Source organism: Cetorhinus maximus, chromosome 23 (assembly GCF_964194155.1).
Source record: "Cetorhinus maximus chromosome 23, sCetMax3.hap1.1, whole genome shotgun sequence".
In the NCBI taxonomy this organism is placed as follows: domain Eukaryota; kingdom Metazoa; phylum Chordata; class Chondrichthyes; order Lamniformes; family Cetorhinidae; genus Cetorhinus; species Cetorhinus maximus.
This window is the reverse complement of record NC_135901.1, coordinates 36,325,296-36,348,481: the sequence shown is the minus strand read 5'-3', so window position 1 is coordinate 36,348,481 and position 23,186 is coordinate 36,325,296. Positions and strand designations below refer to the sequence as shown.

The 23,186-nt window shown below is 45.5% G+C and overlaps 5 protein-coding genes across 5 annotated transcripts in view; 3 read left to right on the top strand and 2 right to left on the bottom strand.

The window, feature by feature from the left end:
• The window catches only part of LOC144697557 (uncharacterized), a 280,480-nt gene extending 273,219 nt beyond the window's left edge, over positions 1-7,261 (top strand). The window contains exons 3-4 of the mRNA XM_078569605.1: positions 6,615-6,733; positions 6,816-7,261. Of these exons, the coding sequence (XP_078425731.1) occupies positions 6,615-6,733; positions 6,816-7,175 (479 nt within the window). The 3' untranslated portion in view covers positions 7,176-7,261. The remainder of the gene's footprint in view (positions 1-6,614; positions 6,734-6,815) is intronic.
• Positions 1-23,186, top strand: part of LOC144697525 (uncharacterized) — a 248,637-nt gene that overhangs the window by 158,749 nt on the left and 66,702 nt on the right. The window lies entirely within an intron of this gene.
• The window catches only part of LOC144697471 (uncharacterized), a 346,752-nt gene that overhangs the window by 282,409 nt on the left and 41,157 nt on the right, over positions 1-23,186 (top strand). The gene's annotated exons all lie outside the window — the stretch shown is intronic.
• Positions 11,659-15,402, bottom strand: LOC144697979 (uncharacterized). Its single transcript, XM_078569929.1, has 3 exons — positions 15,208-15,402; positions 13,195-13,703; positions 11,659-11,795 (listed from the first exon to the last, which is right to left on the bottom strand). The coding sequence occupies exons 2-3, from the start codon at positions 13,598-13,600 to the stop codon at positions 11,659-11,661; spliced, it is 543 nt and encodes a 180-aa protein (XP_078426055.1). The 5' UTR covers positions 13,601-13,703; positions 15,208-15,402.
• LOC144697978 (uncharacterized) overlaps positions 13,696-23,186 on the bottom strand; it is a 608,842-nt gene continuing 599,351 nt past the window's right edge. Inside the window, exons 3-4 of the mRNA XM_078569928.1 lie at positions 19,864-20,747; positions 13,696-13,703 (exon numbers count right to left, since the gene is read on the bottom strand). Coding sequence (XP_078426054.1) covers positions 13,696-13,703; positions 19,864-20,635 — 780 coding nt within the window. The 5' untranslated portion in view covers positions 20,636-20,747. The remainder of the gene's footprint in view (positions 13,704-19,863; positions 20,748-23,186) is intronic.

Genomic DNA, 23,186 nt, shown 5'->3' with positions numbered 1-23,186 from the left:
CTGCTCGACCACTCAGTACGTCGCTGTAACCATTGCCTTGAGCGGTATCAGCATTGAATTAGAACATTACAGGAGCATAAATTGAACCATTTTGTCACTGGAGCCACTCAGTATTAGAGAAGCAGAGCCAAGTTTACACCTCAGAGAGAGGCCATTCGGCCCGGTTCATAGGGACATCGGAGTTATGAACAGGAGTCGGCCATTCAGCCCTTTGAGTCTGCTCTGCCATACAATAAGATCATGGCTGATCTGGTTGTGATCTCAACTCCACTTTCATGTCTGCCCCCATAACCTTTGACTTCCTTGACTGTCAAAAGTCTGTCTAATTTTTCCTTGAATAAATTCAGTGACCCAGCCGCCACTGCTTTCTGGGGGAAATATTTCCACAGACTCTCGGCGGGAGAAAAAACCTCCTAATCTCCGTCTGAAAAGGGAGATCTCTTACTCTTCTGGAAACTAACTCACGTAGTCCCACTCCCCCGCCTTTTTCCCGGAGACCTGCATTTTTTGGCCAATTCTCTTTTGAAATCCGCGATTGAATCTGCCTCCCGCACACTCTCAGGTAGTGCATTCCAGATCCTAACCACTCGCTGTGTAATGGAGAAACCCCTTTAGAATTGTACAGTTTATTTGATGTTGCATCGCCTCATTCTTCAGACCAAAATCAATCACTTCATACTTGCTACATTAAATTTCAGCTGCCTCTTGCCCACCCAAATGGATTTGTTGAAGAACCCGAAAGGAGAACCGACTCAAACTAGGAATGAAAGAGTGAGAATGAAAGAGGAAGAGAAGTGATGGGTTTTGTAGATCCCAGGGGAAGGAGACTCCAGGATCAGTTCATTGTGACAGTTCACACAGCAACAAGAAAACAACATTCCCTGAGGAGGGCCAAACCCGGGCGGCAGGAGTGGGAGCGCCGAATAACAGCATGTTTAATTCAAACACAGAAGACTTGTTCAGCCAATAACAGCATCGAGTGTGTTAGACATGAACATGAAGTGAACAGTGAGGTGAAATAGTGCCACAAGCTGCGGATGTACAACTTCCAATTTCCAAAACCCACCAACCTCATCAATGCGGCTCCTCTGAAACTTTCAAGGCAAATATTGATCTTTTATAAGGTGCCGTTCCCAGAACTATACCCAGTCCTCCAGGTGTGATCTAACCAGGGCTTTGTATAGCTGTGGCAAACCTTTCCCCCTTTTCTATAACAGCCTCTGTAACAGGTTGAGCAGCAAGGGGAATTCGATTGTATCTATCGACTGAGAAAATTGGGGACATACTTGATCAGAATAAACGTCATTTAAAAATGTAAATTGTAAATAATAGCTTAAATACATCTTTTTTGATTGAATAACACAATAATAATCCCCAGTCCAACTATTCGTGTCATTGGGTCAAGGAAATTTTGTTAACACTGAAGAACTTAGCAGACTGGGCACTGCAGAAGCTCCTGCTCATTTTTCAATGCTTTAATTGTTTTCAAACAAGTACAGAGTTAGGGAAAAGAGAGTGGGAAAGGAGGAAGGAACAAACGGTTTTGTGATAGTATGGAAGGCTGGAGGAAGGAAAAAACGTTTTTGTGATAGGATGGAAGGCTGGAGTGGTTAAATGACAAAGGGGGTGTTGGTCCAAGGCAACATTGGGTGATAATGAGATAAGGAAATAAACTAATGAGACAAGTGAAAGGAAGGACAGGACTAGAGGAGGGATAAATGTTCACAGCAGAAACATTACCAGCACCTACTGTCTGAAAAAAATTGTAGTGATGGTTATTATCTGTAATTCTTGAAATGAATTTTGAGTCTAGAAAGTTAACCAAAGATGAGCTGCTTTTCCTTGAGTTTCCTTTGAGATTCATTGGGACATTGCGGGAGGCTGAGGACAGAGAGTTCAGAGTGGGACTGGGGAAGAGGAGAATTAAACTGGTAAATGATCAGAAGCTCAAGGCCACACGCACAGACCGAATAGTGATGTCCCACAAAGCAGTCACCCAATCAAGAGTTAGTCTCCTCAGTGTAGGGGAGGTCACACTGTGAGCAGTGAATACAACATACTAAATTGCAAGAAGGACAAGCAAATCACTGTGTCACCTGGAAAGTGTGTCTCGGGCCCTGGTATATGGGGTGGGAGGAAGGGAAATGGCGGGTGCTCAATCTGCTGTGCTTGAATCGAAATGATTCACAGTGATGTTCAAAAAACACAATAAATAGGAGCAGGGCTAGACCATATGGCCCCTTGACCCTGCTCCACCATTAAATGATCTTCTACCTCAACTCCACTTTCCCGCCCATCAATTCACTTAGTGTCCAACAGTTCCTGCATTTCCGTATGAATATACTCAAGATGGAGAACGATAGGTTCAATTCAAGTTTTAATACGGGAGATGCACAGTCAGGGTGGAGATGACTTCCTAATTCTTCCTCTAACTACTCCTGCTCCCTCTCTCGAAGTTTACATTGTCAATGCTTCCCCCTCCCTCCAATTCCACAGTGAGACTCCTTCCCCCACCAATTCCACAGTGAGACTCCTTCCCCCACCAATTCCACACTGACACTCATTCCGCCTCCCTCCAATTCCATAATGAGATTCCTTCCCCCTCCCTCCAATTCCACATTGACACTCCTTCCCCCTCCCTCCAATTGCACACTGTCACTCCTTCCCCCTCCCTCCAATTCCACGCTGATACTCTTTCCCCCTCCCTCCAATTCAATGCTAATATTCCTTCCCCCTCCCTCACTTTAATCTCCTGCTGTCACCTTCCTGCGCTCACCACCACTCCCAGCTCCGGCCCCTTCAATCCCTGCACCATTACTCACCGCCTTCTTGATGTGGTTTAAACAACTGATTGCTCCTGCAGACTCTGGGAAAGAATTCCTGTACACATTGCGGAGTCGTGTTTAATCACTTGATAGAGCAACAGGAGCAGGCAGGAAACAGCCATGGTGTGTGGGAGCACTAAAGGACAGCGAGAGGACGGAGCTGTGCTGAGGGGGTGAAGAGCAGCCGACAATGGTACTTCATGTCTGTGGATGTGTCATGGGCCAGATCAACGGGACGTTTTGTGGACTTCCCTGAACTCAGAGAAATATATTGCTGCAGAAAACTAATGCAATGTTTCATGTTTCAGACAAGAATACTTAAAAAGCTGTACCTCCAGCATTGTATTCAATAACCGACACCAGCCACTGATGTGTTCTTGTGTCATTATGTTAGCTTCTGTTACATGAACAATGAGACAGAGACTTTGCTGAGAACAAGTATCATAGTTTATTCATAGTGCAACTACATACATGACAACTCTATCACAGACATCTATATGGTCTGGGCTGCATCACTGAACAGGCTGATTGACAAACTGACTTTCCTGATGGATTCCAAATTACAGGGGCTGTCATTCAAGGTGGGGCTGGTACTTATATACAAGAATGTCACATGGTCTGATGTCACAATATCGCATGGTCTGACGTCAGAATATTGCATATGTATGATGTGACAATTAGCTCCCTAAAAGGTACATGCCTGTCTGATCATAGATACATGCAATATTACAACATGACCTTTCTAACATAGATTATTTGCAGAGAATGGTGAATTTGATGTTCAAATTAGCTTGGTCCCCATGTTATAAAATAGATATAGGAACATTGTACAAGGTACAAGAAATATTTGCTGGAATGATGCAAGGACTGGCAAGTCAGAACTATCAAGACTGTACAGGTTGAATATGTTTTCTCTGTTAAAGAGAGGGCAGGATGGCCTTGTCGAGGCCTTTAAGGTTCTGAAAGGGTTTGACAGGGGAGACAAGTGGAAGATGTTTCTAGTTAATAATAAGCAAGAATAAAAATAAAGGCAAAATACTGCGGATGCTGGAAATCTAAAACAAAAACAAAAAATCCTGGGAAAAACTCAGCAGGTCTGACAGCATCTGTGAAGAGAAAGACAGAGTTAACGTTTCGAGTCCATATGACTCTTCTTCAGAATAAAAATAGCCACCAATAAATCTAATGTGCAATTCTGAAGCAACTTCATTAACCAGACATAGAAATAGAAAATGCTTCAATTACTCAACATATTTGGCAGCATCTGTGGTTCGAGAAACAGAGTTAACATTTCAGGTCTGTATACTGATGCAGTGCTGTTCTGATGAAAGGTCAGAGATGTATCCATAGATACTGGCAGATCTGCTGAGCGCTTCGAGCATTGCCTGGTTTTGTTTCAGATATCCAGTATCTGAAGTACTTTGCTTTTTTTAAACTGGGGAATGTTACGAATGTGGAATTCATTAGCAGAAGCGTTCCTGTTTTAGCTGGAACTCAGATAAAATCCCACCATGAAGAGACCATTCAGCAGCTGAAAGTGGAAATAAAATCACTGGATTTACTGACACAGCAGCACAGTCACACCGGAGGGAGACCAATTGGGTGCTTTGAGAGCGATGCTAGCGTACTGGTAATGTCATTATGAGAATTAATAATCTAGAGACCAGCTAATCTTCTGGGGATATGGGTTCAAATCCCATCACGGCAGCTGGTGAAATTTTAAATTCAGTTAATAAATTCTGGATTTAAAAGTGAGTCTTAGCAATGGCGATTATGAAACCATTGTCGATTGTTCTAAAAATCTATCTGATTCATAAACGTTTTTTAGGGAAGGAAATCTGCCCTCCCTACTTGGTCATATGAATCCAGACACACAGTATTGTGGTTGATTCTTAAATACCCTCTGAAATGGCCCGGCGAGCTACTCAATTCGCAGGCAAATCGGGATGGGCTTTAAATGCTGACCCTGCCAGCGACACCCACATCCCATGGAAGTTTAAATGTCTTCATGTTGGCCGGCCTGTTGAACACTTCAACTTTAAACATATAAGGGTTTTGATCCCGAATCGGTGCATTATTAACAGGCAAGACACGGTTTAACTGCTCTGTGTTTGGGGGGAAAAAAAATCACTGGTTCATCCCACCTGCTGAGGCTCCAGTGAGTTCACACCTAACTGTAGGACTTTGTTCTGCTCTTAAGGATACCCAGGGCATATTTAGATAATATCACCACCGTCAACACCCCTTTGTCCTTTTAACTATGACATCTTTGGCAGTCTCTTCTTGGCCTCCACCTATCACTGGCCCCCTATCGAGCTCTCCTGTCCCATGATAATGGAGCCGGCGGAGTGGGTGGGGGAGGTTCATAAACACCCAGTGACGATTCAAAGAGCCGATCCGGCTCTTCCACCAAAACAGGGCGACATCTCCGCTGACAGTCCCGGGTTAATGGCCGCCATCTTTATCACTGTGTGCAGCATGGCGCATGCGCGGTCATCCTGGTTCAGGTAGGAGGAGGAGAGAATGTTGTGGATTTCTACCCTGGACTGATAGGGATGGATTTTGGAAACTCCTTTTACGGGGGGTTAGAAGGGGAGGATTTACACACAGCAAACTCAGACCAAGAGAAATGTTTCTCTCTTCTCAATGTTTGTTCTTGACAGTGCTGTCATTTTTTTGACAGGATATTAGAAGAGCAGTTTTGAAGGCGGAAAACTCAAACCAAACATCAGATCAGGATCTGACAGAGTCACTTGATTCATCATGACCTCAATGTATCTTTGTTTTATGTGTGCTGAAAGTCTGTGTGACTGGCAACAGCGAAGGGCAAGAAGGGATTTGAAAATAAGGATGAGAATTTGAAACTGAGTTGCTGCTAAACCAGGAGCCTTTGTAGATCAGTGAGGACAGGGTGATGGGTGAACGAACAGGACTCAGTGCAGAAAACATAGACAGTGGAGATTTAGAAAATCTCAATTTTCTGACGGTTTGAATGTGGGAGGCCGTCCAGAAGTGAATTAGAATAGTCAAGTTTGGTTCACTAATGTCCATTGAGGAAGGGAACCTGCCACCCGGTCTGGGTCTGCACAAGACTCTGGCATCTATTGAAGGACAGAAAGAGAGAGAGAAGAGAGAGACTGAACAGAGAGGTGGGAGCAGCAGGTAGTGAAGGAGATATCTGCATCTCGATAAGAATTCTGATGGAATCTCCCTCCATTTCCATCCAGGGTATCAGGACCATGTGAACCAGTTGGGTTTCTACAACAATATAGCAGCTTTCATGGTCACTTTTTCCTAGTCCCGGCCCCACAAATTACCAGATTCATTCAGCTCAATGTCACAACCTGCCTTTGTGTTTTTGTGGGTTCTCTCTCACTCCATTTTTTTCTCTTTTAAATCAGTTTCACAGGGTATTTGAAGGGGAGGATTTGCAGTCAGGAAACTCAAACCAAACAACACATCAGAATCTGACAGAGTCGTCCAATTTATCGTAACCTGAATATCATTGGATTTTGAACATGGAAGGAAAAAGCACCGTTCACAGTGGGGAGAAACCGTACACGTGTTCTGTGTGTGGACGAGGTTTCAGCCGATCATCTGACCTGTCAAAACATAAATGCAGGGATAACAGGGAGAAACTGTGGAAATGTGGAGACTGTGGTAAGGGATTCAGATCCCCGTCTAAGCTGGAAACTCATCGGCACAGTCACACTGGGGAGAGGCCGTTCACCTGCTCTGAGTGTGGGAAGGGATTCTTTCAGTCATCCACCCTACTGAGACACCGACAAGTTCACACTGACGAGAGACCTTTTAAATGTTCCGACTGTGGGAAGTGCTATAAAAGTTCGTGGGAACTGATGCCCCATCAACGTGTTCACACTGACGAGAAACCGTTCAGGTGCTCTCACTGGGACTGGGTTCAAGCATTCACCTCAGCTCACTGTACACCTGCGTGTTCACACTGGGAAGAAACCATTCACCTGCACCGTGTGTGGGAAGAGATTTGCTCACTCATCCAACCTCCTCTCACACCAGCGAGTTCACACTGATGAGAGACCTTTTAAATGCCCCGACTGTGGCAAGTGCTACAAAGGTTCCCAGGAACTGGTTGTCCATCAGGGTGTTCACACCGACAAGAGACCATTCAAGTGCTCTTATTGTGGGACTGGGTTCAGGCGATCATCTGGTCTGATTGTTCACCAGCGCACTCACACCGGGGAGAGACTGTTCAGCTGCTCCGAGTGTGGGAAGAGATTCACTCGGTCATTCCACCTGCTGATACACCGGCGAGTTCACTCTGCAGAGAGACCATTCACCTGCTCCGTGTGTGGGAAGGGATGCATTCAGTAATGCCACCCTCTGACACACCAGCGAATTCACACGTAACTACTTGTGATGTGATTTTGCTGTTAATCACATCTGGGACTGAACTATGGTCACTGGGACAAAAACAGAATTACCTGGAAAAACTCAGCAGGTCTGGCAGCATCGGCGGAGAAGAAATCAGTTAACGTTTCGAGCCTTCATGGCCCTTCAGCAGAACTGAAGCCGGCTTCAGTTCTGCCGAAGGGCCATGAAGGCTCGAAACGTTGACTGATTTCTTCTCCGCCGATGCTGCCAGACCTGCTGAGTTTTTCCAGGTAATTCTGTTTTTGTTTTGGATTTACAGCATCCGCAGTAGCTTTTAGCTTTTTGTTTTTATCTATGGTCACTGGGGTCTGTTTCTGATGATGCTAATGAACTCCAGCCTAGTTATAGGTGTTAATATCCTGGGTAAAGAAAAATAAATCACCTTTCTGTTCAACACACAGTGTGTCAAGTTTTTTAATCTCTCAAACACAAGTTAGTTCCTCTGAAGGGCTCTCCCTCTCCCCCATCTCCTCCATCCTCACCTCCAACAACAAGTGTGAGAAGCTCATGGAGATTCTTTGTCACTAACATTGAAACAATCCAATCAGCTGCCTCTGCTGCTTCCCTCCCTACCACTAGCCCACCAGGCCAGACTGTCTCTGAAGTTGCTCTATTTACAAGCCCTGAACTCACTTCTTTCTCCAGTTTCTCTCCCATCGTGCCCTCTCTGTGCTCACTTTGTCCATCAGGCCCACCTTCTGCTTCCTTGGCCCTTTTCCCTGTTGACCAGCCAACTTCTGCATTTTAGCTGGTATTGCTAACAATTCGCTCTTCTGGTACCATCCCTCTCGCCTTTAAATCCACCATCACCCATGCACATAAGAAAACCTTTGATCTCATTATCTTCACAAACTACTGCCCCATCTCCAACCTCCCTTTCCTCTCCAAAGTCCTTGTACTTGGTTTCCCCCAAGGATCTATCCTTGGCCCCTCCTATTTCTCATCTACATGCTACCACTCGGTGACATCATCCAAAAGCACCATGTTAGTTTTCACATGTACACTGACAACACCCAGCTCTACCTCACCACCACCCCTCTCCATTCCTCCACTGTTACTAAATTATCAAACTGCTTATCCCACATCCAGCACTGGATGAGCAGAAATTTCCTTAATTAAAAATTGGGAAGACAAAAGCTATTGTCTTTGGTCAACACTACAAGTTTCATTCCCTAACTACCCAGTACATTCCCTCTCCCTGGGAACTGTCTGAGGCTGAACCACACTGTTCACAATCTTGGTGTCATATTTGCCCCCAGGGTGAGTTTCTGACCACATATCCACGCCATCACTTACACCAGATATTTCAATCTCCACAATGTCGCCTCTCTCCACCTCACACCAGCTCATCTGCTGCTCAAACCCTCATCCATGTCCGTGTTACCTTTAGACTTGACGATTCCAATACATTCCTGGCCAGCCTCTCACATTCACCCCACCCCCATACGGAAACATGAGATCATCCAAAACTCTTCTGCCTATGTGCTTTCTCACATGAAATCCTGTTTATGCATCACTTCTGTGCTCACTAACCTACATTGGCTCCTGGTGAAACAATGCCTCGATTTAATATTCACATTCTTGTTTTCAAATCCCTCCAGGGTCTCGTCTCCCCCTATCCCTGTAATCTTCATACCTTCTTCCATCTCCTTCCCTGTCACCCTGACAGTGTTACATATCCCCTAGCTGGGATGGTTGTTTCTGCTCATTCTCTTCACTCTATCAGTGTCAGTCCTGAGCCAGGATGAAGGAGAGCTCAAACATCATTGTGACATCAGACTGAGGGCAGCATTGAGACCCAGCCCCACCACGCCCCAAAAAAACTACAAGTCTCAGAGCTCAGAATCAGCCAAAAGGCTGAGAAATGATCATGTAACATGTTTATCACTGTGGGATGTTTCATATTTTGGGGGGAAAAAACAATCACACTTATCGATATGGAAGTATCTGATCTAACAGAGGATGTTGGAAACACTCCTGCGGTCAAGGTGTATCTGTGGAGAGAGAAATTGAGTGAAAGTTTCTGTTCAATCATCTTTCATCAGAACATTCCTATTCCCAACATCTCCACTCTTCTGATTTTCTGTAATCAGTTACAGTTTGATCTTCTGAACATTTATCTAACATCTTATGATCTTTTATTCACAAGTGGATAAAATTCCAGTTTAGCAATAGCTAAAGTGAAGCCATTGTGAAGAAGGATCACATTGAACTGAAAGCATTAACTCTACTTCTCTCTCCGCAGATGCTTCCAGATCTGCTGAGTTTGTTCCAGCATTTTCTGTTTAAATTTGGATTTGCAGCCTCCGTGGTATTTTGCGTTTATTTCTTTGTGGTTACGTTAGTCATGGGGTAGCTGGTCGGAGGAATAAGGGACTGAAGGAATGGTTGTTAAATTTGCTTATAACACAAAGGTCTGTAAGAAAGTAAATTGTGAAGAGGACATAAGGAGGCTACAAAGGGTAAAGTGAGTGGGCAAAGATCTGGTAAATGGAGTACAGTGTGGGCAAATGTGAAATTGTTTATTTTGGCAGGAAGAATAAAAAATTAGCTTATGATCAAAACGGTGAGAAATTGCAGAGCTGTAAGATTCATTGAGGGGAATTGATTCCAAATGTTGGGAGGTTAGCTTCAATTGTACAGAGCACAGGTGAGACTGCATCTGGAATATTGTGTACAGAACCAGTCTCCTTACTTAAGGAATGATGTAAATGTGTTAGAAGCAGTTCAGAAAATGTTTACTCAGCTAATACCAGGAATGGGTGGGTTGTCTTAAAAGGAACGTTAGGCAGGTTAGGCTTGTATCCACTGGAACTTAGAAGAGTAAGAGACAACTTAATTGAAACCTTTAAGATCCTGAGGGGTCTTGACAGGGTGGATGTGGAGAGGATGTTTCCCCTTGTGGGAGAATCTAGAACTAGGGGTCAACGTTTAAAAATAAGGGGCCACTCATTTAAGACAGAGATGAGAAGAATTTTTCTTCTCTCAGACGGTAGTGAGTCTTTGGAACTCTCACTCAAAATGTGGTGGAAATAGTCTTTGAATATTTTTAGGGCAGAGCTAGATAGATTCTTGTTTAACAAGGGGGTGAAAGGTTATTGGGGGTAGGCAGGAATGTGGGGTTGAGGTTACATTAAGATCAGCTATGATCTTACTGACTGGCAGAGCAGGCTCGCGGGGCCGAGTGGTCTAATTCGTATGTGTGTTTGTCTGTAATTTATCACAGTGTGTGTGAAACAAAACTGATTTTGGACATATATCCAGAATTTAAACTCCAGCCCAGTTACATGGAGATTATTAACATCAGCAGCAATAGCGACATAAGAGATAGGAGCAGGAGTAGGCCATTAAGCCCTTGGAGCTTATTCTGCCATTCAGTGAGGTCAGCCCTGATCTACTTCAACAGCATTTTCCTGCACTATCCCCGTATCCCTTGATATTTTAAGATATAAAAATCGATGGACCTCAATCTTGAATATGCTCAACAACTGAGAGTCCACTGCCCTCTGGGGCAGGGAATTCCAAAGATTCACCACCATCTGATTGAAGTAATTACTCCTCATCTCAGTCCTAAATGGCATCCCTCTTAGTATAAGCCTGTGTCCCCCGGTTCTAGACCCCCAGCCAAGGGAAACACCCTTCCTGCATCTACCCTGTCGAGCCCGTTAAACATATTGTTTGAATAAGATCCCCTCTCATTCTTCTAAACTCCAGAGAATGAAGACTCAGTCTATTTAATATTTCCACAAAGGACAATCCATCCATCCCAGGAATTATTTAGTGAACATTTATCACACTCCCTCTATGGCAAGTATATCATTCCTTAACTAAGGAGACCGAACCTGAACACAATACTCCAGGTGTGGTCTCACCAAGGCTCTATATAGTCGCAGTAAGACATCTTTACTCCTTTACTCAAATCATCTTGTTATAAAGGCCAACACACCATTTGTGTTCCTCATTGACTGCTTTCTGTACCTGCAATAAACTCCCACTGTCAGAATGAAGATGTTTCAGTCCTGAATGTGATTAACAGCAGCAACAACAACTTGTATTTATATTGCACCTTTAACAGTCAAACATCCTGAGGTGCTTCACAGTTATCAAATAAACCTCAACACCAAGACAAAAGGAGATATTAGGACAGGTGACCAAACACTGGGTCGAAGAGGTGGGTTTTAAGAAGCCTCTTAAAGGAGAGGAGAGAAAGTTAGAGAGGTGCAGCTGGTTAGGGAGGGAATCCAGAGCTTCACACCCAGGCAGCTGAATGCACATCTGGCACAGGTGGAGTGATGGAATTCGGGGATGTGTAAGGGTCCAGAATTGAAGAAGCAGAAAGATCTCAGAGGGCTGTCGGGCTAGAGGTGTTTCCAGAGATAGGGGGGTCGAGACCAGGGAGAGATTTGAAAAAAAAATCAGAGAATTATATAATCAATGCATTGCCAGAACGGAAATCAATGTAGGTCAGTGAGTAAGGGCAAAGTGACAACGTCACTGTACTAGTAATCCCAAGGCCCAGGCTGACCTTCTGGATTGAGATCTCAGCATAGACTGGTGGAACTTAAATTAAAGGAAAAAAACTCTCAAATTGAAAGCTCGTTATCGGACCATGAACCCAACATCGATTGTTGTAAATACCCATCCGGTTCACTAAAGCCGTTTAGGGAACGAAATCTGCCATCCTTACCTGGCCTGGTCCACATGTGACTCCAGACCCACAGCAAAGTGGTTGGCTCTTCACTGCCCTCTGAAATGGCTGAGGCAGCCACTCAGTTCAAAGCACAATCAGGATGGACAACAGTGTTACTCTCGTCTGTCCAACGTCCCATGGGAATTTTTAAATAAATGGACCAGTGTTCTGGATTGACAGTCGGTCGGGATGAGTGGGTGGGTGGAGGGGGGTGGGGGGTGGTGGTGTAGGGGTGGGTGGAATATGCGGGGAGGGTTAGGATAGTTTCTGAATAGTCGGAGATAGAAAGGGCAGGAATGAGGGTTTCAACAGCAAATCAGCTGAAGCAGGAGAAGAGATGGGATGTGTCACAGATGTGGAGGTTGAGAGAGAAAACTGTTCACAATATCAGCTCACCACCACCTTCTCAAGGGCAACTAGGGATGGGCAATCAATGCTGGCTGAGCCAGCGACACCCACATCCATAAATGAAGAAAGACATAACAGTGAACATGTGGATGTGAGTGATCAGCTGTTGAGTGTGAGTAGGGAGTTAAGAGGTAGTTTGTCCCGGTGGGTTAGTGGGAGGGAGGGAAGCAGCAGAGGCAGCTGATCGGATTGTCTCAATCTTAGTGACAAAGAAACTCCATGAGCTCCTCACACTTGTTGGAGGTGAGGATGGAGGAGATGGGGAGAGGGAGAGCCCTTCAAAAAGAACCAACATGTGTTAGAGATATTAAAAAAAACTTGACACCTTGTGTGTTTCACACAAATTTGGTTTATTTGACTTTTGTGAAGAGTATTAACCGCTATAGCTTTCCTGGAGGTAATTAAATCAGCAGGATCAGACACCGAGTAAATGGTTCAGTCCTGGATGCGACTAAGAGAAACATCCAGTCACTGCAGTTACTTGTGAACTTGTTGATGTCTCAGCAGATTGGATGACTGAGTGAATCTCTTCCCACACTTGGAGCAGGTGAATGGCCTCTCCCCAGTGTGAATTCGCTGGTGTACAGTGATTTGAGATGACCACCTGAACCCAGTCCCGCAGTGAGAGCACCTGAATGGCCTCTCGTCAGTGTGAACATGTTGATGAACATCAGATCCCCAGAACTTTTGAAACACTTCCCACAGTCTGAGCACTTAAAAGGTCTCTCTTCAGTCTGAACTCGCTGGTGTGTCTGCAGGTCAGATGACTGAGTAAATCTTTTCCCACACATGGAGCAAGTTAATGGTCTCTCCCCAGTGTGAACTCGCTGGTGTACAGTGAGTTGAGATGATCGCCTGAACCCGTCCCAAACTGAGAGCACCCGAACGGTCTCTCATCAGTGTGAACACATTGATGGTACTTCAGAACCTGGGAGCTCTTAAAGCATTTCCCACACTCTGGGCATTTAAAAGCTCTTTCCCAGGTGTGAACTCGCTGGTGTCTCAGCAGGTTGGATGACTGAGTGAATCCCTTCCCACAGTCTAGGCAGGTGAATGGTCTCTCCCCAGTGTGATGCAGTTGATGAGTTTCCAGTTCAGATGGGTAATGGAATCCCTTCCCACAGTCCCCACATTTCCATCGTTTCTCTCCAGTGTGACTGCACTTGTGTTTCAACAGGTCAGAGGATTGACTAATGCCTTGTCCACACACAGAGCACGTGTACAGTTTCTCCTCACTGTGAATGGTGCTTTTTCCTTCCATGTTCATAAACCAAAGATATTCAGGTTACAATAAATTGGGCAATTCCGTCAGATCCTGATGTGATGTTTGGATTGAGTTTCCCTACTGCAAATCCTCCTCTTCTAATACCCTGTGAAATTAATTTAAAACAGAAAATAGTGAGTGAGCGAGAGCCCACAAAAACACAAAGGCAGGCTGTGAAATTGAGCTGAATGAATCTGGTAATTTGTGGGGCCGGCACTAGGAAAAAGTGACCATGAAAACTGGATTGTCATAAAAATCCAACTGGTTCACTAATGTCCATAAGGGAAGGGAAACCGTCACCCAGTCTGGACCTACACAAAGTTCTGGCCTCTAGGGGAGGAGACACAGAGAGAGAGACAGAGAGAGAGAGAGAGACAGGATCCGTAGGAGTGACCACTGTACTCCTTGTGGAGATGAAGTCCTGTCTTCACATTGAGGACATCTCCATCATGTTGTGTGGCACTACCATTGTGCTAAATGGGATATATTTCGAGCAGGTCTAGCAACTCAAGACTGGGCAACCATGAGGCACTGTGGCCCATCAGCAGCAGCAGAATTGTACTCAAACACAATCTGTAACCTCATGACCGAGCTTATCCCCCACTCTGCCAGTGCCACCAATCCAGGAGATCAACCATGGTTCAGTGAAGAGTGCAGGAGAGCATGCCAGGAGCAGCACCAGGCATAACTAAAAATGAGGTGTCAACCTGGTGAAGCTATAACACAGGAATACTGGTCTTCCAAACAGCATAAGCAGTAAGTGATAGCCAGAGCTAAGCGACCCCACAACAAATGGATCAGGTCAAAGCTCCACAGATTTGCCACATCCAGTCATGAATGATGGCGGACAATTAAACAATTCACTGGAGGAGGAGGCTCCACAAATATCCCATCCCCAATGACAGAGGAGCCCAGCACATCAGTGCAATATTGTTCTTCATTTACAGACCCTCCCTGGCAAGTCACATTGCTATTCATTTACAGACACTCCCTGGCAAATCACAATGTTGTTCATCTATAGACCCGACCTGACAAGTCACATTGCTGTTCATTTACAGACCCTCTCAGACGAGACACAATACTGTTCATTTACAGACCCTCCCTGACAAGTCACATTGCTGCTCATTTACAGACTCTCCCTGACAATTCATGTTGCTTTTCATTTACAGACCCTCCCAGACAAGTCGCATTGCTGTTCATTTACAGGCCCTCCCTGACAATTCATGTTGCTTTTCATTTACAGACCCTCCCTGACAAGTCACTTTGCTGCTCATTTACAGACTCTCCCTGACAAGTCACATTGCTGTTCATTTACAGACCCCCCCTGACCAGTGCACATTTCTCCTTCATCTATAGTCACTTGATAATCAGTCAACAATTCTCCTTGATGTTTGTGAATGGGAGCAGTTTAAAAGGAGTTGTGGTTAAGAGGCGGGAGATTTTTGCTAAAACGTGTCTTCATAATGAGTGGATTTGAGAGTCCAGTGTCAGCAGCATTAGAAACTTATTAAGAAACATTAGCTGATCAGATTCTCTGTCCTCAACCGTATCTTATACTAATCCATCAATCAGAGTAAACATGCAAGTCCCGTGTGTCCACAGTCATTTACACGAGATCAGCCCATTGGATGGAACCTCGGGCACCCTGAGCTTGATCTTCGATGTCTCCAGTCCCGACTGCCCCCTTACATCAGTGTCCCCTCACTTTTATACCCTGTTGTGATCCAACTCTGGCCACTGACTCTTCTTTGTCTTCTCTGCTGGGTTTTGGCAGGAAGTGAGGAAAAGACAGCTGGAATTTCTCTAATCTGTGATTTACAAGGACACATTCCCTGGTTTCCAGCAGTTACTTTTCTTCTGGAATTTTCTCATTCTCCCTAAACTCTCCTGCCCACTGTTAATTCTGTTATTTCTGATAGTTTCACAATTATAGGCATAAACATCACACATTATAGTCTGATCTATTCCATTCCTCACTCTGGTTTCAGTTTATAAAGTGATTAATAACAGGGTTTCAGTTTATAAAGTGATTAATAACAGACAAACTCTGTCCTTTTCCCTGATCTGATTAAAGTTTCCAGTGAGCTGATTCTGTGCAATGGAATGTCTTATCAGTGTTGCCATGGTGACCTCTCTGCAGTGAAGAGTCTGTTTGAGTTTCTAACTCAGACTAAACTTCTCTATCCCATAATACACATTATATCAGACATTTTGCCTCAATGTCTTTTAGCCATGTTACAAGCGGTTCAGATACACACATCTTTAAATGTGAAGGACAAGTTTAAAATGCTGTTTGAACCTGTTACTCCAATTTTCTATGCAAAATTAATTTGTAAATCAATGGTTAAGCTGCATTTAGAATATTGAGTCAAATTCTCGCATCTTATAACAGGAATGATGTCAGGGCCATGGAGAGGGTGCAGGAGAGATTCACAGAGATGATACCACAGATGAGAAGATACAGCACAAAATGAGGCCACTCGGCCCATCGTGCCTTTGCCAGCTCTTTGGAGGAGTTACCTGAATAGTCCTCTCCCCTGCTGTTTCCCCATGGCCCTGTCAATGTTTTCCTTCAAGCATTTCTCCAATTCCCTTTTGAAAGTTACTGTTGAACCTTCTCCCACCAAACTTTCAGACAGTGTATTCCAGATGATAACAACTGACTGTGGAATGAAATGTTTTCTCATGGTGACCTGTCTGCTGTGAAAATCTTGCTTGAGTTTCTAACTTAGTTCAACTGTTTGCATTGAGGAGAGGCTGGAGAAACTGGGGGGTCTTTTCAATAGAATAAAGCAGGATGAGGGGAGATGTGAGCAAGGAGTTCAAAACTGGATCAAGGACATGGTCCAAAATATTACAGACACTCCTTGTCTTTCAGGATCTGTGTCTAGGGGAGAAGCTGATGGGTTTATCTCATCATCATCAAGCTGAACAACTATTGTCAGAACCAAACACTCCCCACTCAAATACAGCACGGATTAGATACAGAGTAAACCCATCAGCCTGTCCCCCGGATACAGATACTGAGGGACAGGGAGTGTCCGGGACAATGACATTTCTCACTCAGTCAGGTAGAAATTAATCCTGTATCTCTCCCCATTAATCCTGAGCTCCACACGGCTCGAATCCTCGTCCTGTTTCCCTCCCTGTAACAGCACTGAGCTAAAGCCAGCCCATAATGAGCAGGGCTCAGGGAGAATGGTTACTAGGCACTGCAGTGATGTCATAAAGCAGCATCATTCAGCCCAGCTGGTCCTCTCCCTGTCCATTTAAAGGTGGAAAACTGGGACATTCTGTCTCCAAACACATCCCACCCTGTTCACACTGAGAATCCCAAGGTGGAGAACTGGGACATCCCATCTCCAAACACATCCCACCCTGTTCACACTGAGAATCCCAGGGTGGAAAACTGGGACATCCTGTCTCCAAACACATCCCACCCTGTTCATGTGGAGGATCCCAGTATTTGAGAGGTGACAGCACATTCGAACAGTGTGCTGAAGGGAGGGAGGTTGGAGATGGGGCAGTAGCTTGCAAGTATGGATGAATCAAAGGTTTGTTTTTGAGGAGGGGGTGATTATGGCAGATTTGAAGCAGACAGGGACAGTATCGGAGAGAGAGAACTGTTAACAATCTCAGTGAACATGGGGAAGTTGGGTGATCAGCACTTTAGTGGGATTGGGTTGATGAAGCAGGAGGTGGGTCTGATGGACAAGATGAACACTGGGAGGGCATGAGGGGAGATGGGAGAGATACCAAAGAAAGATGTGGGTTCAGGGCTCAGACAAGGCGGGACTTTAGAGACAGTTTGTCCCGGTGGGCTAGTGGGAGGGAGTGAAGCAGCAGAGGCAGCTGATCGGATTGTCTCAATCTTAGTGACAAAGAAGCTCCATGAGCTCCTCACACTTGTTGTTGGAGGTGAGGATGGAGGAGACAGGGAAGAGGGAGAGCCCTTCAAAAGGAATTAACTTGTCTCAGTGATATTAAACAGACTCAACACACTGTGTGTTTAACAGAAGGCTGATTTATTTGACTTTTATCCAGAATATTGCCCCCTAGAACTGGGCTGGAGTTTATTAACTTCAGTAGAAACAGTGCCCAATGAACATGGTTCAGTCCTGGATGTGATTAACAGCAAAATCCAATCACAGTGGTTATTTATGAGCTCGCTGGTGTCTCAGCAGTTTTGATGATCGAGTGAATCCCTTCCCACACTTGGAGCAGGTGAACGGCCTCTCCCCAGTGTGAATGTGCTGGTGTGACAGCAGGTCAGATGATGACAAAAACAGAATTACCTGGAAAAACTCAGCAGGTCTGGCAGCATCGGCGGAGAAGAAATCAGTTAACGTTTCGAGCCTTAATGCCCCTTCGGCAGAACTGAAGCATAGTTACAAGAAGGGAGAAATATAAATTGGTTTAAGGTGGGTGGGGTGGGGGGTGGTGGAGAGACACATTGAGGGTGTGGTGATTGTGGAGATGAGCAGATGATCAAAAGATGTCACAGACAAAAGGGTCAAAGAGGTGTCGAAGGTGGTGACATTTGTCTGAGAAAAGTGCTAATTAAGAATGGAAGAAAGGATATTAAAAGTACAGCTCTAGTGGGGGTGGGGTGGAAAGACTAACAAGGTTTTAGTTTATATTTAAAAATAATGGAAATAGGTGGGGAAAGAAGAATCTATATAAATTATTGAAAAAAAAGGGGGGGGGGAAGAAACGGGGTGGGGATGGGGGGAGGGGGAGTTTAAGGTCTAAAGTTGTTGAATTCAATATTCAGCCTGGAAGGCTGTAAAGTGCCTAGTCGGAAGATGAGGTGCTGTTCCTCCAGTTTGCGTTGGGCTTCACTGGAACAATGCAGCAAGCCAAGGACAGACATGTGGGCAAGAGAACAGGGTGGAGTTTTAAAATGGCAAGCGACAGGGAGGTTTGGGTCTTTCTTGCGGACAGACCGCAGGTGTTCCGCAAAACGGTCGCCCAGTTTGCGTTTGGTCTCTCCAATGTAGAGGAGACCGCATTGGGAGCAACGAATGCAGTAGACTAAGTTAGGGGAAATGCAAGTGAAATGCTGCTTCACTTGAAAGGAGTGTTTGGGCCCTTGGATGGTGAGGAGAGAGGAAGTGAAGGGGCAGGTGTTGCATCTTCTGCGTGGGCATGGGGAGGTGCCATAAGTGGGGGTTGAGGAGTAGGGGGTGATGGAGGAGTGGACCAGGGTGTCCCGGAGGGAACGATCCCTACGGAATGCCGTCAGGGGGTGTGAAGGGAAGATGTGTTTGGTGGTGGCATCATGCTGGAGTTGACGGAAATGGCGGAGGATGATCCTTTGAATGCGGAGGCTGGTGGGGTGATAAGTGAGGACAAGGGGGACCCTATCATGTTTCTGGGAAGGAGGAGAAGGCGTGAGGGAGGATGCGCGGGATATGGGCCGGACACGGTTGAGGGCCCTATCAACGACCGTGGATGGAAAACCTCGGTTAAGGAAGAAGGAGGACATGTCAGAGGAGCTGTTTTTGAAGGTAGCGTCATCAGAACAGATGCGACGGAGGTGAAGGAACTGAGAGAATGGGATGGAGTCTTTACAAGAAGCGGGGTGTGAGGAGCTGTAGTCGAGGTAGCTGTGGGAGTCGGTAGGCTTGTAATGGATATTGGTGGACAGTCTATCATCAGAAATTGAGACAGAGAGGTCAAGGAAGGGAAGAGAAGTGTCAGAGATGGACCATGTGAAGATGATGGAGGGGTGGAGATTGGAAGCAAAATTAATAAATTTTTCCAGGTCCCGACGAGAGCATGAAGCAGCACCGAAGTAATCATCGATGTACCGGAGAAAGAGTTGTGGGAGGGGGCCGGAGTAGGACTGGAACAAGGAATGTTCCACATACCCCATAAAGAGACAGGCATAGCTGGGGCCCATGCGGGTACCCATAGCCACACCTTTTATTTGGAGGAAGTGAGAGGAGTTAAAGGAGAAATTGTTCAGTGTGAGAACAAGTTCAGTCAGACGGAGGAGAGTAGTGGTGGATGGGGATTGTTGGGGCCTCTGTTCAAGGAAGAAGCTAAGGGCCCTCAGACCATCCTGGTGGGGGATGGAGGTGTAGAGGGATTGGACATCCATGGTGAAGAGGAAGCGGTTGGGGCCAGGGAACTGGAAATTGTTGATGTGACGTAAGGTGTCAGAGGAATCACGGATGTAGGTGGGAAGGGACTGGACAAGGGGAGAGAGAAGGGAGTCAAGATAACGAGAAATGAGTTCCGTGGGGCAGGAACAGGCTGACACGATCGGTCTGCCAGGACAGTTGATGTCCTGAACCCAGCCCCACAGTGAGAGCACCTGAACGGTTTCTCGTCAGTGTGAACGCGTTGATGGCGAATCAGGATCCCAGAACTTTTGAAGCATTTCCCACAGTCTGGGCATTTAAAAGGTCTCTCATCAGTGTGAACTCGCTGGTGTTTCAACAGGCTGGCTGAATCAGTGAATCCCTTTTCACACTTGGAGCAGGTGAATGGTCTCTCCCCAGTATGAACACGTTGGTGTGTCATCAGGTGCGATATCTGAATGAATCCCTTCCCACACTCGGAGCAGCTAAACGGTCTCTCCCCAGTGTGAACACGTTGGTGTGTCATCAGGTGCGATATCTGAATGAATCCCTTCCCACACTCAGAGCAGGTGAATGGTCTCTCCCCAGTATGAATTTGCTGGTGTTTAGTGAGGTCAGCTGATCGCTTGAACCCAGTCCCACACTGAGAGCACCTGAACGGTCTCTCATCAGTGTGAACACGTTGATGGGACATCAGCTCCCAGGAACTTTTAAAGCATTTCCCACACTCTGAGCATTTAAAAGCTCTCTCATCAGTGTGAACTTGCTGGTGTTTCAGAAGGCTGGATGAAGAAATGAATCCCTTCCCACACGTGGAGCAGCTGAACGGTCTCTCCCCTGTGTGAGTGCGCTGATGAGTTTCCAGTTCAAATGGGTAATTGAATCCCTTGCGACAATCCCCACATTTCCAAGGTTTTTCCCCACTGTGAACGGTGCTTATTCCTTTCATGTTCAAAATCCGATGATATTCAAGTTACGATAAATTGGACGACTCCTGACTCAGATCCTGATGTGATGTTTGGTTTCAGTTTCCCAACTGCAAATCTTCCCCTTCTCATACCCTGTGAAACTGATTTAAAACAGAAAAAAGGAGTGAGAAAAAACCCACAAAAACACAAAGACAGGTTATATAATTGAACTAATAGAATCTGGTAATTTGTGGGGCTGGAAATAGGAAAAAGTGACCATGAAAGCTGCTAGATTGTCATAAAAGCCCAACTGGTTCACTAATGTCCTTCAGGGAAGGGAACCTGCCACGCAGTCTGGGCCTACACAAGACTCTGGCCTCTCTGGGAGAAGACAACTGGAGAGAGAGAGAGAGAGAGAGAGAGAGAGAGAGAGAGAGAAAGAGAGAGATGTGAGAGACAGGGGGTGAAGGAGAAAAACTTCTTATCTCTACAACTCGACCAGAACGTTGACAGAACCACCCAAACCCTCAAATTCCATCCCCTAGAAGGACCAGGGTAGCAGGTGTATGTGAACACCATCACCTCCAAGTTCCCCTCCAAGTCACACTCTGTCCTGACTGGTCTGACATCCAGAACCGGATGAACAAAAATTTCCTCCATTCAAATATTGGGAAGACTGAAGTCATTGTCTTCAATCCCCACTACAAACACCACTCCCCAGACACCGACTCCATCCCTCTCCCTGACAATTGTCTGAGACTGAACAAACCTGTTCACAACCAAAGTGACATATTTCACCCCAAGATGAGCTTCCAACTACATATCCACATCATCACCAAGACCACCTATTTCCACCTCAGTAACATCGCCCGACTCCACCCCATACTCAGCTCATCTGCTGCTGAAACTCTCATCCATTCCTTTGTTCCCTCCATACTTAATTATCTTAACACACTCCCGGCCAGCCTCCCACATTCAACCTCCCTGTAATCTTGAGGTTATCCAAAACTCCTCTGCCCGTGTGCTTACTCGCACCAAGTCTTGTTCACCCATCACCCCTGTTGTCACTGACCTACAAAGACTTCTTTTTAAGAAGCACTAAAACTTTAAACTCCCATCCTTGTTTTCCTCTATGATTGTGATCATCCCTATCTCTGTAGCCCCCTCGAGCCACACACCCCTCCGAGATCTCTACACTCATCTAATTCCGGCCTCTTGGGCATTCCTGATTTCAATCACTCCACTATTAGTGAGCATTCTTTCATTTTCCTAGGCCGAAAGCTCTAGAATTTCTTCCGTAAATCTCTCCACCTCTTTCCCTCCTTTTAGATTCTCCTTAAAACCCACTTCTTTGACCAAGCTTTTGGTCACCTGCTCTAATATCTCCTTATGTGACTCAGTGTCAGATGTTACTTTGTGACATTACTGTGAAATGTCTTGGAAAGTTTTAATGTGTTAAAGGCAGAATATAAATATAAATTATTGTCACTGACTTGGACATATATCGTTGTTGTGCCTCATCAATAAGACATTGTAACTCAAAGCGTGAAGCAGTTTGATGGACAAGTTGTTCCCATTCTGTCAATGAAAAGATTCCACATGCATTGCCCCCTACAAAGATGGCGGCAGCGCAGGCGCTCTCCTGCACATTACCCCCAATAAATATGGCGGCCGTTAACACGGGTCCGAAACTGGGAGAAATCCGCGGCCACGCTTGGTAGAAAAAGAGCGATGGACCCCGGGTACCGGGAAGTTCTTTTTCGGGTTTTGCAGCTTAACAACATGTTTACGAAGCCTCTCTGCCCACTCGCCAGATCCATCGCTCCCTTCGCCCCGCCATTTACTCCACTCTTGCAGATTCAACAGCGCAATATCCCCACATCGCCATTGCTCGCATTGCGCATGCTTCACTCCCAGTCTGGCCCCGCCCCTCATTCACTTCGATTGGTTGGAGGACCAGCTTCTTCCTATTGGTCCGAAGCTGCCGTCAATCACCCGGGCATTGTGACGGTTATCAATTACAGGATTTTTCGTGGTAGAAGGAGGCCCAGATGAGCATAATTTCTTAGCGCCATTCTCCTGCTTCTTCCCTGCACCCTTGCACATTGTTTCTATTCAAATAATCATCTATTACCCTCTTGAATACCTCGATTGAAGCTGCTTCCGCCACACTTCCAGGCAGTGCATTCCAGACTCGAACCACTTGCTGTGTGAAAAGGTTTTCTTTTCTCACATCACGTTTGCTTCTTTTGCAAATCACTTTAAATCTGCACCCTCTCATTCTTGATCCCTTGGTGAATAGGAACAGTTTCTCCATATCAACTCTATCCAGCCCCCTTATAATTTTGAACACCTCCATCAAATCTCTTAGCCTAAGATAAAAGCAAAATACTGCAGATGCTGGGAATCTGACACAAAAACAGAAAATGCTGGAAAAACTCAGCAGGTCTAACAGCATCCGTGGAGAGAAAAACAGAGTTAACGTTTCGAGTCCGAATGACTTTTCTTCAGAGCTGTTTTTGCTCCTCTCAGCCTCCTCCGCTCCAAGTCGAACAGTCCAAATTTCTCCAATCTATCTTCGAAACTCAAGTG